Source organism: Anser brachyrhynchus (assembly GCF_964034855.1).
Source record: "Anser brachyrhynchus genome assembly, chromosome: 2".
Taxonomy (NCBI): Eukaryota; Metazoa; Chordata; class Aves; order Anseriformes; family Anatidae; genus Anser; species Anser brachyrhynchus.
The window spans coordinates 21,239,788-21,255,339 of record NC_137695.1 but is presented as its reverse complement, the minus strand read 5'-3'; the positions used below and the strand labels follow the sequence as shown (position 1 = coordinate 21,255,339).

General features: G+C 37.4%; 1 protein-coding gene across 1 annotated transcript in view; it reads left to right on the top strand.

The window, feature by feature from the left end:
• MALRD1 (MAM and LDL receptor class A domain containing 1) overlaps positions 1-15,552 on the top strand; it is a 271,441-nt gene that overhangs the window by 84,858 nt on the left and 171,031 nt on the right. The window contains exons 20-21 of the mRNA XM_080581229.1: positions 2,621-2,798; positions 14,495-14,651. Coding sequence (XP_080437355.1) covers positions 2,621-2,798; positions 14,495-14,651 — 335 coding nt within the window. The remainder of the gene's footprint in view (positions 1-2,620; positions 2,799-14,494; positions 14,652-15,552) is intronic.

Sequence of the window (15,552 nt, the reverse complement as noted above, 5' to 3'; positions counted from 1 at the left end):
CTCCTGCACCTTTGATGGCCCAGCCTCGTCTTCACTACGCCCAGACTTAGCAGAAGACTGTCTGCGTTTTAAACGACCTGAGCCTCTATACCATTTTTTTCACCTTGTCTACAGGGGCAACTTGCACTGCTACAGCTCGTTTCTCTGACCCAGCCACAGGGTCTGCCACAGGGGTTGGAATACCCTCTGCGGGGTCAACTTGCACTGCTACAGCTCGTTTCTCTGACCCAGACACAGGGTCTGCCACAGGGGTTGGAATACCCTCTGCGGGGTCAACTTGCACTGCTACAGCTCGTTTCTCTGACCCAGCCACAGGAGTGGGAGCAGCTGCACGAGCTGGGGCAGCTGCAGGGGCTGGAGCGGCTGCAGGAGCTGGAGCTGGAGTAGCTGCAGGAGCTGGAGCTGGAGCGGCTGCAGGAGCCGGAACGGCTGCAGGAGCTGGAGCGGCTGCAGGAGCTGGAGCTGGAGTAGCTGCAGGAGCTGGAACTGGAGTAGCTGCAGGAGCTGGAACTGGAGCGGCTGCAGGAGCTGGAGCGGCTGCAGGAGCTGGAGCTGGAGTAGCTGCAGGAGCTGGAGCTGGAGCGGCTGCAGGAGCTGGAACTGGAGTAGCTGCAGGAGCTGGAGCTGGAGCGGCTGCAGGAGCTGGAGCTGGAGTAGCTGCAGGAGCTGGAGCGGCTGCAGGAGCTGGAGCTGGAGCGGCTGCAGGAGCTGGAGCTGGAGCGGCTGCAGGAGCTGGAGCTGGAACGGCTGCAGGAGCTGGAGCTAGGTTGCTAGTAGCATCAATTGCAGCTCGATAGGCACAAGCCAGACCCCAGCACGCTACAGTGATTTGTGTCACTTTGGAACTGCCAGAGTCATGACACCTTTTTTTCAAGCATTCTGCCAGCTTTTTAGGATTTTGCAGTTGTTCAGGGGTGAATGTCCAAAACACTGGAGGTGACCACTGCTCTAGAAACCTGCCCATATCCTCCCACACTCCCTGCCACTCGCAACTATCCCGCCTCAAGACAGATCTCCGGATGAGATTCCTAAGTAGTTGTTTAACCCTCCACAAAACCTGAAGCGCATTCAGGAGACATAACAACAAGAGCAGGCTGGTCTGAGTATCCCAAGGATATTCAACATCTCGGAGAACCACCGTAACTAACTCGGGGGATAAGAGGGTGGTGGTGAAGGAGAAAGGGAGAGTGAACAGGTAGGGAAACATGTCTTCCCCTGTCCCCTTCACAGATTGGCTCCCTAACGAAAACAGGCAATAGGTGTAATTGCTAATAGTTTCCGAGATATGGGTTCCAAAGTATAGAGTCGACGTCAGTGCTGAGTACAAATACCAGGTTAAAGTCGTGACCAGATATCTCATCATTTCATAAGCCATTGCTACACCGCACAGTACCATAACAATCTTAAACCAGGGCCCGGAAAGGATAAACAGTGCAACAGGGAGCACATACAGAAAGTAACGCACCATAAAACTCAATTTGGAATACAGGTACAGCAGACTGGAGATTAAGGCAATCAACATCGTGACTAGCAACTATTAAGCAGGTCCAATACTTATACCAATTTTAGTTTAACACACTCTGGTCAGATTTGTCGATATCTCAACCCTTCGGGCCCCACGTTGGGCGCCAAAAAGACTGTTGTGGTTTAACCCAGCCGGCAGCTAAACACCACACAGCCGTTCGCTCACCCTCCCCCCTCCCTCTCTGGGATGGGGGAGAGAAACGGGAAAGTGAAGCCTGTGAGTTGAGATAAAGACAGTTTATTAAGACAGGAAAATAATAATAACAATAATAATAATAATAGTGATAATGGTAATAGTATTAACAATAATAATGTGTAAGAAAACAAGTGATGCACAATGCAATTGCTCACCACCCGCTGACCGATGCCCAGCCTATCCCCGAGCAGCCGGTCCCCCCACCCCGGCCAGCCACCCCTATATATTGTTTAGCATGACGTCAGATGGTATGGAATACCCCTTTGGCCAGTTTGGGTCAGCTGTCCTGGGTCTGTCCCCTCCCAGCTCCTGCTGCACCCCCAGCCTGCTCGCTGGCAGGACAGAGCAAGAAGCCGAAAAGTCCTTGGCCTGGTGTAAACACTGCTCTGCAACAATTAAAACATCAGCATGTTATCAGCGCTCTTCTCATCCTAATCCAAAACATAGCACCCTACCAGCTACTAAGAGCTACTTAACTCTGTCCTAACTGGAACCAGGACACACAAGCAGCTGCATATTTATTTAGTAAGATAACTATTCAGTAGTTGACACCAATGCCAAATAGCTGCATTATCGTGTAACTTTCAGGGACTGCTTGAAACAAAGATTTGTTGTTTGTTGTTTTTTTTTTCAGAGTTTCTGTGGAGGATTTTGTATCCAATGAGAAATGAGTTGCTAATGTCATCAGTATATTAGCCTCTTAGAAAATAATATGGAAAATATCATTGGTATTTTATCTGTAGAGGGAAAAACTATTCATGTTCATAGTGAGTAAGCATACACTGTATACTTTAAAATGAATTCTTTTTATTGCCAGGTTATTTATTTTATCATGATATAAATTAATGATTCCCTATTTTTATATAAACTTGAAGTATTATTCACTGTTCATCTCTAAAGCCATGGAAGTCTGCAATTTTGAGGATCGTACCCTGTGCGGATGGTATCAACCAGCCTTGGAACAAAATTCAAGAACTGATTCCATCCACAACACAAATATATTTAAGTGGGAACTTGGAAGCGGAGCAAATCTATATCCTGGGGAAGAAGAACACTGCCCATCAACTGATCATACTACGTGAGTAAAGTTTTTCAGGTACCCAACTGTCTCTTGGACAGTTTGAGTTTAGCCATATATGGATAACCACAGGGAAAAAATGCCCAGTTCTCAGTATTGAAGCAGTTTACTGATTTATTATTGACATGTAATTAACTGACAATAAACAGAGTCAGCATTGTCAATATAACAGATGAATCAAGTTATAAAATATTAATAAACAGGTACAAATTTCTAAATGCTCTTCTGTAAGCAATCCCCAAAGGTTCTAACACATGCCTTTCTAGAGTAATACATCTGCACCTCCTCTGCCAGAGGACATGCAGGATACAAACATGTTCCCCCTTTTGGGAAGACAATTTTTGCACACTATTCTGATTTGGAGACACAGCTGCTCCAGCTTTATGTGTATCCATGCCACAACCTACAATCCACTTATACATAAGCCATGAGAAATCAGCCCCCTTGTAGCACCTCAACTGTCAGCTCACCAGTTGGATGTGGACTGCTTGTAGTATCCAGTGAGGAGGATGCTCTGGTCTATGCAGGTCTGTTGCTTTACCAGCAAAGCAACTTTTGGAATAACAAAATCAAGTTTGGGCTGCTGCTGTTTCCACTCTCTTCACTATGACAAATTTTTCATGCTAATTCTTTGCAAGCTGACTCCTCACTTGCTTGAAAGCAGACTGCAATTCATTGGTTACTGTTTAATTTGGCTTCTGGTGGTCACCCTCTTGATTAGTTTGGGAATAATTCCTTCTTAGATGGTATACACACACTATAGACTTTCTTTACTGTCTTACTAGCTATTGTTATCCATGCAGTTTTGCCAGGGGTGGGCAGTACAAGTTTCCCCAAGGAAGGGTCTGGTGAATTCAGCTGTCAATTAATAATTAACCAGTATAGTATGAGAAAACAAACAAACAGAGTTTGTTTAGAGTTAAGTTCAGCTTAATTTCTCTCTCTCTATATATAGAGAAAATATATATATACACATTTTATACATACAAATATTTTATTTATATATTATAAAATTAATATTAATATTATATTAATATTATATCTATATTATAAATTTATATTATTTTATTATGTTTTATATTTATTTTTATCTATAAATATTATAGATAAAGAAAAATATATTTTCTTTTTTTAATGCAGTGATATTTATCAGAAATATATATATGTTATATATAATATATACATATATAACATATATATACACATATATACATATAATACATATATATAATACATCTATTTCTGATGAATGATATCATTGCATTAAAAAAAAAAAAAGAAAATATTACTGCTCTGCTAAGACTTTCACAGTGTTGCTTTTCTGTCTGTAGTATTCCAGTTTCCAACAAGATGTGACTAATTGTTATTCCTTGCCAAAATACTTTTTATCAGATCACTGATGGGAGCTGTTACTTCTTGGTTTTCCAAGTTTAATGAAACTAACTATATATTTAAAATGACTGATAAAAAGTGAACCTAAATGATCCATAAAGATCGTGGTTTGCTGGCAACACTGAAATGAACTGCTGTTGTGATGTTTCACATGAGATGTAATTTGGTTGTGCTGTTTCCTCATTCTCTCTCTCTGTCTCTCTTGCCTTATAGAACAGAATGGGAGCATGAGGCCTCCAAATTACTGCAGGGAATACTGAGCAGCATTTTGTTGAACTAAAACTGTGAAATGTTTTATTTTCTCATCTTTTTTTTCCCCAAATTTCCATGGATTTAGATGACAGAAGCTCTAATACTCCACCTTATGTATTTGCTTTCTAAAGTAAAAGATGTTTATTTCATGTAGAAATTAGTAGATTCATCCTGATACAAGAGTGGAGTACAATACAGTTTACAATGAGCTCTTTCAGCAGAATACCTGTGAATTGCTGGAGATCCAAACTACCAGTTTCTCATAGAATACACATCTGGGCCAACCACATGTAGACTGATGAATTGTAAGGGGGGGGGGGTATGCACTTGAACCTGTAATTACGTTAATTAAGTGAAAATAATGACTTGAGAAATGGAGGATAGAACGGCTTGTTTCATTTTAAATTTGAGAGAAACTGGGTAGTGGTATAGTAAATTCTTTAATATTAATAATGATATTTGGGTATGACTGTTATTTGAAAATATTGTAGGCACATAATTGATATGATAATTCATACCCAAATATGTCATCAAAACTAATGAAGCAAAACCAAAAAGGATGTAGAACAAAAATTCTAAGATCACATGATAATTATTGCTCTGTAAATAATTACCTTGATCACCATATGTTGAGCACATCTGTCTTGATTTTGTTTTTTTCAGACAATCATTATCTGTATTTAGCATAGGAAAAAATTGGAAAAATTAAAGTTTTTAATTAATATTCTTAAAAACAGTTCTTGACTTCTGAAAAGAGAGTTGAGAGTCTAAGAACTTTAAAATCGATGAGAGTATTATAATCCCAAAGTAAACTGCTCATTAAAAAAAAAAAAAAAAAGAAGAGAAGAGGAAGAGAAAGCTGAATTTAACTACTTAAAGGAGCTTATTTTTTTCATACTGCATTTCACTTAGCTGACATTGTTAAAAACATCTTTATATTGTATTGTTGCATTGTACATGTCTCCCTTGTTTTGTGCCATTAACAGAGAACTGAAAACAAAAGGAGCACTGAAATGTACACTGAAATATGTTTTTGGGTGCATGCTAAATACTATGTAGTCTCTAAAATTGTGAAGTCTGGTTAAGGAGTAGTTTGTATGAAGGGGACAAAGACCTCATCAACTGTGACCTGGAAAGTGTTGTGCAAAGGATGCGGCTGGCTGGTAGCAACATGCACAAATTTATTTTTTTTTTTGAATATCCAGTAGCTGATGGGATACATTGAACCTAAAGATAAGTTTGTGGGGTTTTTTTTGGTGTTAAACAAACAAACAAAACACAAAAGATTAACGGGAAAAATGACCAGCCAGGAACAGAAGTAATACGGGTTCCCTGAACTGAACATCCTCTTCAGTACAGCTTATTTCCCCCATAACTTTTACAATAGAAGCTAGAAACTTAACTGTGTTTCATGAGGACCTGCTTGATCTTCCTACTGTTTTTATTTTATTTTTATTTGTTTTGTTTTGTTTTTCCCTGCTTAAGATCATCTTATCACTATTAGAACACACTGTGGTCAAAGGCAAGAACTGAACATTGACCAGTTTTTAACTTTGTGTATGTATATTTTTTGTTAATTATTGGATAATTCAAGTGTTTATTACCTACAATTTTATTCACCATGTATTGCAGTTGCTTTTGTTGTTGTGTCCCCTCTCCCCTTAGTTCAGAGTTATGAACTGAAAGTTGTAAAACAAGGAATTGGAAAAAGGAGTAAAGACATTTTTTTCTCTCTCACAAGTGGCAATCGCTACCCCATGGGGAAACCTGATTTAATAGATACAGCACTGTCTCAGGATTCATGGGTGCAAGGGCAGGTGAACAATCCATAAGTATAACAAGAAAATCATTGCTGCAGGAGCCTCCTAGTGCCTGGGTGGAAGAGTGCAAAGTTGGAAGTCAAAGGCAAACTGTGGAGTTGTAAACTGGAGGGTGAGGTGAACCAAGTGACCTAGAGATGAACAAAGGGACTCTAGAGTCACTTGCTGTGCAGAAGTCACAGGAAGATACAGCTTTTCTTTTTATTTTCTTCTTTTTTTTTTTTCTTCAAAACAAAACAAAGAAGTTTAGCCTTTCTATCTATCCAGTAATGTCAAGAAAATTCCTACTTTTATACTTATTATATTTGTATTATTACCAATAATCAGAGATTTGCCAGAGATCTTGACAAAACCATTTACAGAAAAGTCTGTTAGCAATTCATTCTATAATCCTTTTTGGTTTAATTAGGATTTTTTTTCCAGAGAAGAACTCACATATTCAAGATTCAGAAAACAGTTTTTTCTCTGAAGTGTCTTTTGAACAAGGTGTAGCTTAGAATATGCTTGTTCTCTAAGTGGCTGTGTTAGTACTTCATTAAAGCACTAACAAAATATCACAGGTAATGAAAATCATCACAGGTAATGTGTACTGTGCACACTGGCAAATATCTGGGGTGACAATGAGGCTAGTAACAAGACCATAGGTATTAGACATGTGATGCTAACCAAATATATAGTTACTGAGGAGTTTTTACAGTAAAGTACAATTTGATACTATACTGATATGCAGAAAATTGCTAATTAAAACTAATGCCCACAGTGATTAGAAATTAAGGTTGGCTTTTTCACCTCAAGCTTGGTTATTTGAGAAGGAAACTTGTTCCTATTGTTTCCCTTTGCCTTCAGCCTCACAGGATTTATGGAGATATGACAGAATGCTAATGAGTTGTGTCAGGTTCAGATGAGCCATGGAAATGCCATGAATTAATCTCAGCTCTGTGTCAGTCAGAAGCCATCAGGCTAAAATCTCCAATGGAGAAAATCTAACTAACAGCCAGTGACTGCTGTGTTATGATCAAAACATGGAATCTTTCATCTCTGAGGTCATTTGCTTTGCATAGTTGTTGGTATGCTGCAATACTTTTAAGTGCTATTGGTAAATCTTGGGAGAGTTTGAACATTCTCTGAGAACAACAACAATGACAGAACAAGCCACAAAAAAAAGGGGGGGGGGGGGGGGTGGATTAGACTGGTTAGATACATGCTAATCTTTGCTCTACTGTTCAGTTATAAAGGCTTGTTTGTTTGCAGATAAGTTTATTATGCCTTAGTTTGGGATATCTGCGGGTCTGTATGGTCTGTCTGTCTTATGCTATTTTAACCTTAAACCAATGATACAGTTTCTGCTCTTAAAGTACCAAACACTATACAATTTTAAAAGGTGTAATTGTGTAGTTTTAAAAGGCATGTCTAGAGCTCAGTTCAGAGATTTTCAACATTTGAAAATGCACAATCCATAGAGAAAGCACTGCTGTATATACAGGAATGCGTAGAGATCATGCTTTGAGAAAGAAATCTAATGTATTTTGAAACTATTTTGATATTGGTTGCTATTTCCAAGATGTTCTGCTCAGCTAGTATGAGAAAGAGAACAGGATTCAAAGTACTTCATTTTATTTGTAGTTCATTTAGCATTGTGCACCTTGCTCTCTGGCTGTAAGTTGTGTGTCAGTGCTGTATTTCAAGTGTGCTAATGTGAGTACTCCGATTTCTGCTTAATTTTAGATACTACTGGTTCTGATTGCCGTAATACGGAAGTGTGGCACTCAGCACAATATGAAAAATTGTGCCAGAGCACTAAGCAAAGACTTAGGTGCTTACACGTTACTCATCTCTCTTCTGCTGTGATTATATACTAACTTATCACTAACTAATCTAAAGCACCAAATTTATGTCTGTGTGCACTAATTTGCCAGTCTGTTCTCCAGCCAGGTCTGCCTGGTCATGGCACTTTATATTGTTTTCTTCTTATTTGAATAGTACTGACTGAAGAATCTAGAAAAAGTAACTAGCTTTAGAGGAGAAACTGCAATTTTACAAATTTTTGTTTTCTTTTCTTTTTAATTATTATTTTGTATTTCTAAAGGGAGATACAATGTTGAGGGATCTACTACAGTTGTTGTAAGTGGTAGCTGCTGCTTTTTGAATGTCAAATTTTCTATCATGTGCTAATCATTGGCATGCTTACTCCTCTCAGGAAACTGGCATTTCTATTTCTTGTTTGCCTTTTTGTGTTTTCTTGTTATAGCTAAGAATTGGAAGAAATTGGAACTCATTTATGAAAAGGAGTTGTTTGCTCTCCAACCAGATTTAGTTTTCACTTTAAATGAAAACCAGAGAGTAAAGGGTATCTTTTGCATCCATCTAAACACTCAGTCAGGGATTCACAAACAATTTGTGGAAGATACATAGATGAATTACCAAAATCTGAGAGATGTCCAACACTAAATTAAGTTAGAGTTTAACCTTTCTGACTTTGTGTATAGGAAAGTTCAGCTGATTAATTTTTGATCCGCTTTCAAACATCACAACGATAATTACTACTGTGAAACAAGCAAGTCACAACATGAGTCTTCACCTGACAATACTACAGATGAATAACACTTCCATATTTCAGCTAGGTCTAGTTCTTTGGATGGGCTCCAACTGTTTGTTGTTGTTTTTAACACACCTGATCTTTCCCTCATTATCAATTCCCATTTAGTGCTTTCAGTTCCCACGGTTCTCCTGAATGCCTTGAAAGGGGAAATACAGCAAGGATCCTTTTATATATGCACATTCTTTGCTAACAATATGTTAAAAGATACTTTCAGTACTAAGTTATTAACAAAATCACAGTATGAAAATATGCAAAGTTGTTTATGTTGAAATTTTTACATCCATTAAAATGTTGGCAATTTGTCTGAAACTAATTAGGATAATTACACTGTCATAGGAATCTCACTATATAGGAAATGCTTGCAGTACTGAGAAGAGGTAAAATTAATTATTTTCAAAGGGCAAGTATCAAGATTTTAATGAAATCTATTGTTGCTGCCAACACTTTAAGAGGCTTTCCATGAAATAATTTTCCAAACAAGCCTGGGATCTTGCAGCTACTGGCAGGGGTGCCTGCAAACTTACTATGCTGAATTTCAGCACTTTCATAAGATATACAGGCAATGCCAGATTTACTCACCTTCATATCAAGAAGTCAAGATCATTGACTTCTAGAGTTTAAAGGATAATAATAATAATAATATCAAAAGAAGTGGGGATTAGTTTTTGGAATAGGAAAGAAAGGAATTTAAGGAGGGGTCAGGTCAGTAAATGTGCAATCACGGAATCATAGAATGGCTTGGGCTGGAAAGAACCTTACAGGTCATCCAGTTCCAGTTCCGACCTCCCTGCCATGGGCAGGGATGCCACCCACCAGATCAGGTTGCTCAAAGCCCCATCCAGCTTGGCCTTGAACACCTCCAGGGATGAGGCATCCACAGCTTCTCTGGGCAACCTGTCCCAGTGCCTCACCACCCTCTGAGTGAAGAATTTCCTCCTAACCTCTAATCTAAATCTCTCCTCTTTTAGTTTAAAACCATTCCCCCTTGTCCTGTCATTGTCTGCCTGAGCAAATAAGTTGCTGTCCTTGTTTTTTATAAACCCCCCTTTAAGTATTGAAAAGATGCAATAAGGTCATCCCAGAGCTTTCTCTTCTCCAGGCTGAACATCCCCAGCTATATCAGCCTGTCTTCATAGGAGAATGAATGAAGAAACTATTACATTTGCTGAAAATCATTCAAAGAATAGATATAGGGAAGCAGAGAACAACTTTTGTACAGAGTAAGAAAGACTGATATTTTGGGTTTATGGAAAGTTTTGGAATACCAAGTGACTGCATATATATGCCAACTAAGAAATAGTTCATTTTAAAAGTCACAGCTTGACAGACTGAACAGGGTATCACCTATGTATTAGCTGCCTCTGCTACAAAGGATACATCCATAGAGAATGCCAGTACTATAACATGTGAACTATATGCAAATATATGATTTCTTATTGCTTCCTTCAAACTCATCTCCCTACTGTATGTTCATCTTCCTGTAAATTCCACGTCTCTATACCAGCTAGCTTAAAGACTTAAAGAGAGAGATTCCTTTGCTCTCTGAGCAAACATGCTGCAAGTTAATGTCGGTGACAGACATTAGCAGAAAGCTTTTAAACAACAACATAGATAGATAGGTCATCAGTGATAAGAGTGAAGATTACGTAAACAAGGATGCTCTCCACAGATTTAGGTAGCCCCTTCTGATCTTTCCATTTTCCTTTACTTTCCCACACATCCTTAATATTCTTTTGCAACCACATACTCTCCCTGTGACCTACCCACTGTGTAGGTAGCACTCAAGTGTATCACCAAAGGGACCTTAATCTGGTTTACTAGTTTTAAATGTAACCTTGCAGCGAACACTGAAACAAGGGCAAAAATAATATTAAGTATGCACTATGAGACATGAATTATCTAGACAGATGTGGTTTTGGTCTGCTTCAGACTGAATGCACCAAGTAAGAGATGGATGTCTGAATTTCATCAGAGCACTGATTGTACCCTACTGCTCTTTCAAACTAATCTCACTGAGAGGTCTGAACTTGATACTGAATATTCTGGGAAGTAAGAGGTTTTTAAGTGTTATTGCTTTTCAGACCTCTTTATCATTCTGCTGATTGTAAACAGCCCTCTTGAATGTTGTTCTAAATATTGTACTGATAGTCTTAGGCCACTGAAGACATGAATTCCCAGCAGCAAATTCTGAATTTTTAAATGTTTTTACAAACCTTAAGAGAACTGGATATTCTTCTATCTCTAGGCAAGACTCTAGTAGAAAACTCAGAGCTGAGGGAAAAAAAATATATTACTACATTGAAGCAACATCATTCTTCAGAAGAAAGGAGGGAAATGAATATTTCAAATGCAGACTTGCTTGAAAAATCTGTAACTATGTAGGTTTCTACTTCAGTTGTCACACCAGCTTATTAGAAGCTGTTTTAACAAAAATGCTTTATTACTTTTTATATTGGATGTATTATTACTGAATTACCCTAAGGCTTGTATATATTTTACTCTATTTATTAGTTATTTTCTGCAATAGTTCATTTCCAACTTTCTCAAGGATGATGTAAATGCATGTAGTAATTATAAAGATGTCTAAATTGCCAGGATCAAAGGAAAGTAATTCAGGAAGTATGGATTTCCTTCCTTGAGATACAGCTCTTTACATTTAGTATTATTTTATTTTTAGAAATTCAAAGTATCTAGGCTCCCTTTTCCCATGAAAGGTTGGACCTGATGATCTTTCAAGGTCTCCCAACTCTTGTGTGGTTCTATGAATCTGTGATAAAACAAAAGCTTCAGAGCCAGTCCTCTCTTCTGCTTCTGAATGAAAACAAAAATAAGATTGTGGGGAAGATTCAGATTTTCCCCGATCATTACGCTTTCCCCTAGAATACTACCAGAATACCTCTTATCTTTATCAACAATCCCTAGAGGTTTCACCTTTAATGTGTCTGACCTATGCCAAATGAAGGTTTGACCCACATTTTGAGATTTATTTTTAAAGCGTTTTTACTCCTTCAAAAATATGTACTTGTATATGGCTTAGAAACAGTTTTTGTTTGTTTGTTTGCTTCTAGAAAATTTTGGGCTCTTCTTTTATAAGAAAGGAACATTATAACTCTTCAGAGTAGATAACTATTTTATGGGTGGCAGTAGAAGATGTTAACTCCGATCATGACAGTGACTTTCTTGCAAGTATCTGATTTCTATCTAAAAGTATATTGGAAAAGTGTATTGGAAACCCATCCCACAGACTATTGAATTTTTATATAAAAGTCTTCATTTTTTGATTATGAATCATGTGTACTTCACATTCTCCAATTAGCATGTAAGAAACTGTCTGCAAAATGATGTTATCTTTTCCTGCAATAAATTTCTTCATTTTATGAGATATTTTAGTATTCCACTTAATATTTAAATAAAGCAAATATATTAACAGTTTAGAGAATCATCTTCCCTAGCTAAAAAAAAATTATGAGAATAACCCACTTCTTTTCACTAATTTACACACATCTTTACCAGTATCTACAAAAAGAATTATTCTCTCATTCTTGCATGCTAGGTAAGGTTTGGGGAAACCTCCAGAAAGTGCTTAATGGCCAAAGGATTGTACTGTGGCTGATTAACTAACTAGTGCTCCCACTCTTCTGATCCATGGAAGTTCTTATAATTACACGTTCCTTCAGCCCTGCTGAAGGACATAGCCTGTAATTTCTGTACTAAAAAGATTTATAGTGTCAGAATTGTCTGCAATTTTCACTTACTAAAATATTTTCTGTACTTGCCCATGGTTAGAGCAGTTGTCTGTTTAATCTATTTTTTTCCTGTTAGGAGACCAGGGGAGGTGGAAAGAGTACTCTACGTAACAAGCAATGAACCAGATGCTGATTTACAAGGATTTTTCAAGGGCTGTTTTATGTCAGTAGTTATTACTAGGTTTTAATTTTCCCTATGAAGAAAAATTTTAGCAGTCTTTTCTGTCAAGAAAGAGGAAGAGATGGAAAAGGATTTTCATTTAAATATATCCTTATGAGCAACCACAGGTTGGGTAAGGAGATACTGTGCAAAATTCTTTGCCCTGGGCTACCCAGGAAGATCAAGCTGTTTTCAGACCATCAGTCTGTCACAGGTCATATTAGATATAAATTACTGCATACTTGATTCTAAGGATGAATGAATGAATGAACGGACTTCAAATCCTCAGAGCAAATTGCTGTGAATATAGAGATAATTTTACCTGTTTCTAGCCTATCTTGTACTATGTAGTGCCTCTAGTTAGATTATACTGCTCCTAAAATGACTGAATATAAGGTGCAATTCAGACTCTCCTTGACCTACAAGTTAAGTAATATACCTTAATATGTTATTTTTTATTATTAAATGTTAATTATTATACACAGAAAAATTAATCTACTAACTTTGTGGTAACTTTACAGTGATAAACCTGTATGTGCTAATTTCATATTTATTTTATCACTTAAATAATACATGTTGATTTCAATGTAAGCACTGTAATCTGTTTTGTTCAAATAACTGCTATTTTTTTCTAAATTTATAACATCTTTTAAAGAAAAAAATGCTTATCAGATTTTTTCAAAGAGACTTCAGTAGATTATTGAAAAAAAAGGTTTTGCAATATTTGTTTAATATTGCTGGTGCAGCAAAGACAGCTAAGTAACTGCTGAGTCATACCACAGACAATAGTCTTATAATCCTTTATGTTGTTCTAAGTCTACCTACTTAGAGCAGGCTTGTGAATTAAAAATATGTTCTTGAATCTGTACCTTGTAGTCCTGACCATTCCTGTTTGCAAAAACTTCCAGTCTGGGAACAACCTCTTGGCATAACCCACATTTCTCTTGGCAATACTTATTGGTACAGTCACTGCCTTCTCACGATTGCAGTGATGCTACTTTTTGGAGCTGTAGCTCAGAGCTTGGCCAAACAGGCAAACTGAAAAGCCAGGAAATCCTAATAAAGGTATTTCAGGTAAGGACCTTTAAGTAATGTAGGTCCTATAGTCAAGTCTATAAGCCCTTGCTGGAAAGGATCTTTTCAGCAATGGAGTGTGTAGCATCTCCATTAAAGAGAACAGAATCTTGTATTTGGTCAACTGCCACTTTTTCTTTGAAAGGAAAGTTTTTCAGGAACCAAATATCAGCTACCCAAAACCCTAAAACTCTCTGCGTACACTCAGAATCTGATGCATACTGCAAAGGTAGCCTTGTCTTTCCCAGCAGGAAGAGTTTCACCCAATATCTTGGGATTTCTTGACTTCAAGCAGGGAAATATCCATGTATACCCCAGCTTTGAGTAGGCCTCTGATTTTCTTGATGAAAGAGGATGGGTGGGTGGGGTGGGGGAGGATGGGCTCAAAGGCCCTCCATCTGCTGTGATGTGATATTGTGGGTAAAGGCAGACTTCAGCTCTGTATTTTGTCTGGATGTGATATAAAAGTACTAGATGACTTTTCAAGGGATTTTGTGGAATTCTGGTAATACATTTATTAATTAAAGGGTATCCAGATACCCAGCTAGAAAGTGCTATATCTGTATAAAGAAATATTACCACTTTAGTATGACTTGAATTAATTTTGATTAAATATTTTCTTTTAATAAAGAAATACCTTTCTCTCTGAGCAGGTATACTGCAGAAGGCTGGTATTTGTTTGCAGACAGCTCGAACGGAGAATTTGGTCACACTGCTGACATCGCTACCCCAGTCATCTCCCTTACGGGGCCCAAGTGCAAAATTGTGTTCTGGAACCATATGAATGGTTCAACAGTAGGTTCTCTGGAGGTATGGAGATATTATTTATTTTGATTTATTTTTACTCTCTGAAATTGCTGGAAAATTAATGCTTTGTCGTTTAGTTTCATTAGAGACTAGGCTGCTAATAAACAAAAATGAATAATTGCTAACACTCTACTGCTCTCAGTATGTTAAGATCTGAAGGAAGCATTAGCTTGTGTAAGCTGTGGAAAATATAAGTTTCTACAGCAAGCCAAAATGATGACCTTTATACACGTATCGTGGTTGGAACTTCCATATAGGCAAAAGTACCGTGTAATACCCCTTAACACTGAGAAGCGTCAGTATGTATTTGGAAACTGAGGTTTTTGGCTGAATGTGGGAGTTAGAAAAAAGTAGTAGTTGTTTCAAAAATCACTGTGAAATTTTGTAGAAATACCTTATTCCTTGGAAAGCTTAACATATATTTTTCAATAGTTAATTATATTAATGTAAGAAACTGAGTTATTTCTAGGACTTAACAATAACAAGCTTTCTTATCAATACAATTTTCTTCGCTCCATTTAAAATAGAAGTATTTCTGTAAAGGAAATCTAACTGTTCAGCAGCTTATAGATCAAGTGAGTCACTACAAAGTGACTGAATAAAACAGCAAAATTGTTCTCAACATGTTCTTTCCACAAATCATATTAAATATAAGAGAATTTCCCATGAATGTTGCATAATAACTTACATCATCATAAATGTTATGATACCCAATCATGTGTGCAGTGAGTATCAAATTAGTTGTGGCCAGTGAATTTAATTTTATAAATAAATTCTCACTGGCTCAATTACACTGAATAACAAAATTATAATGAAAAGCTGGCAGAATTCAACTGTTTTGAAGATGAAATTAAAATGTATGTTGACAGTAGAAAACTAGGTGTCCTCCAGACAATGCATTCGT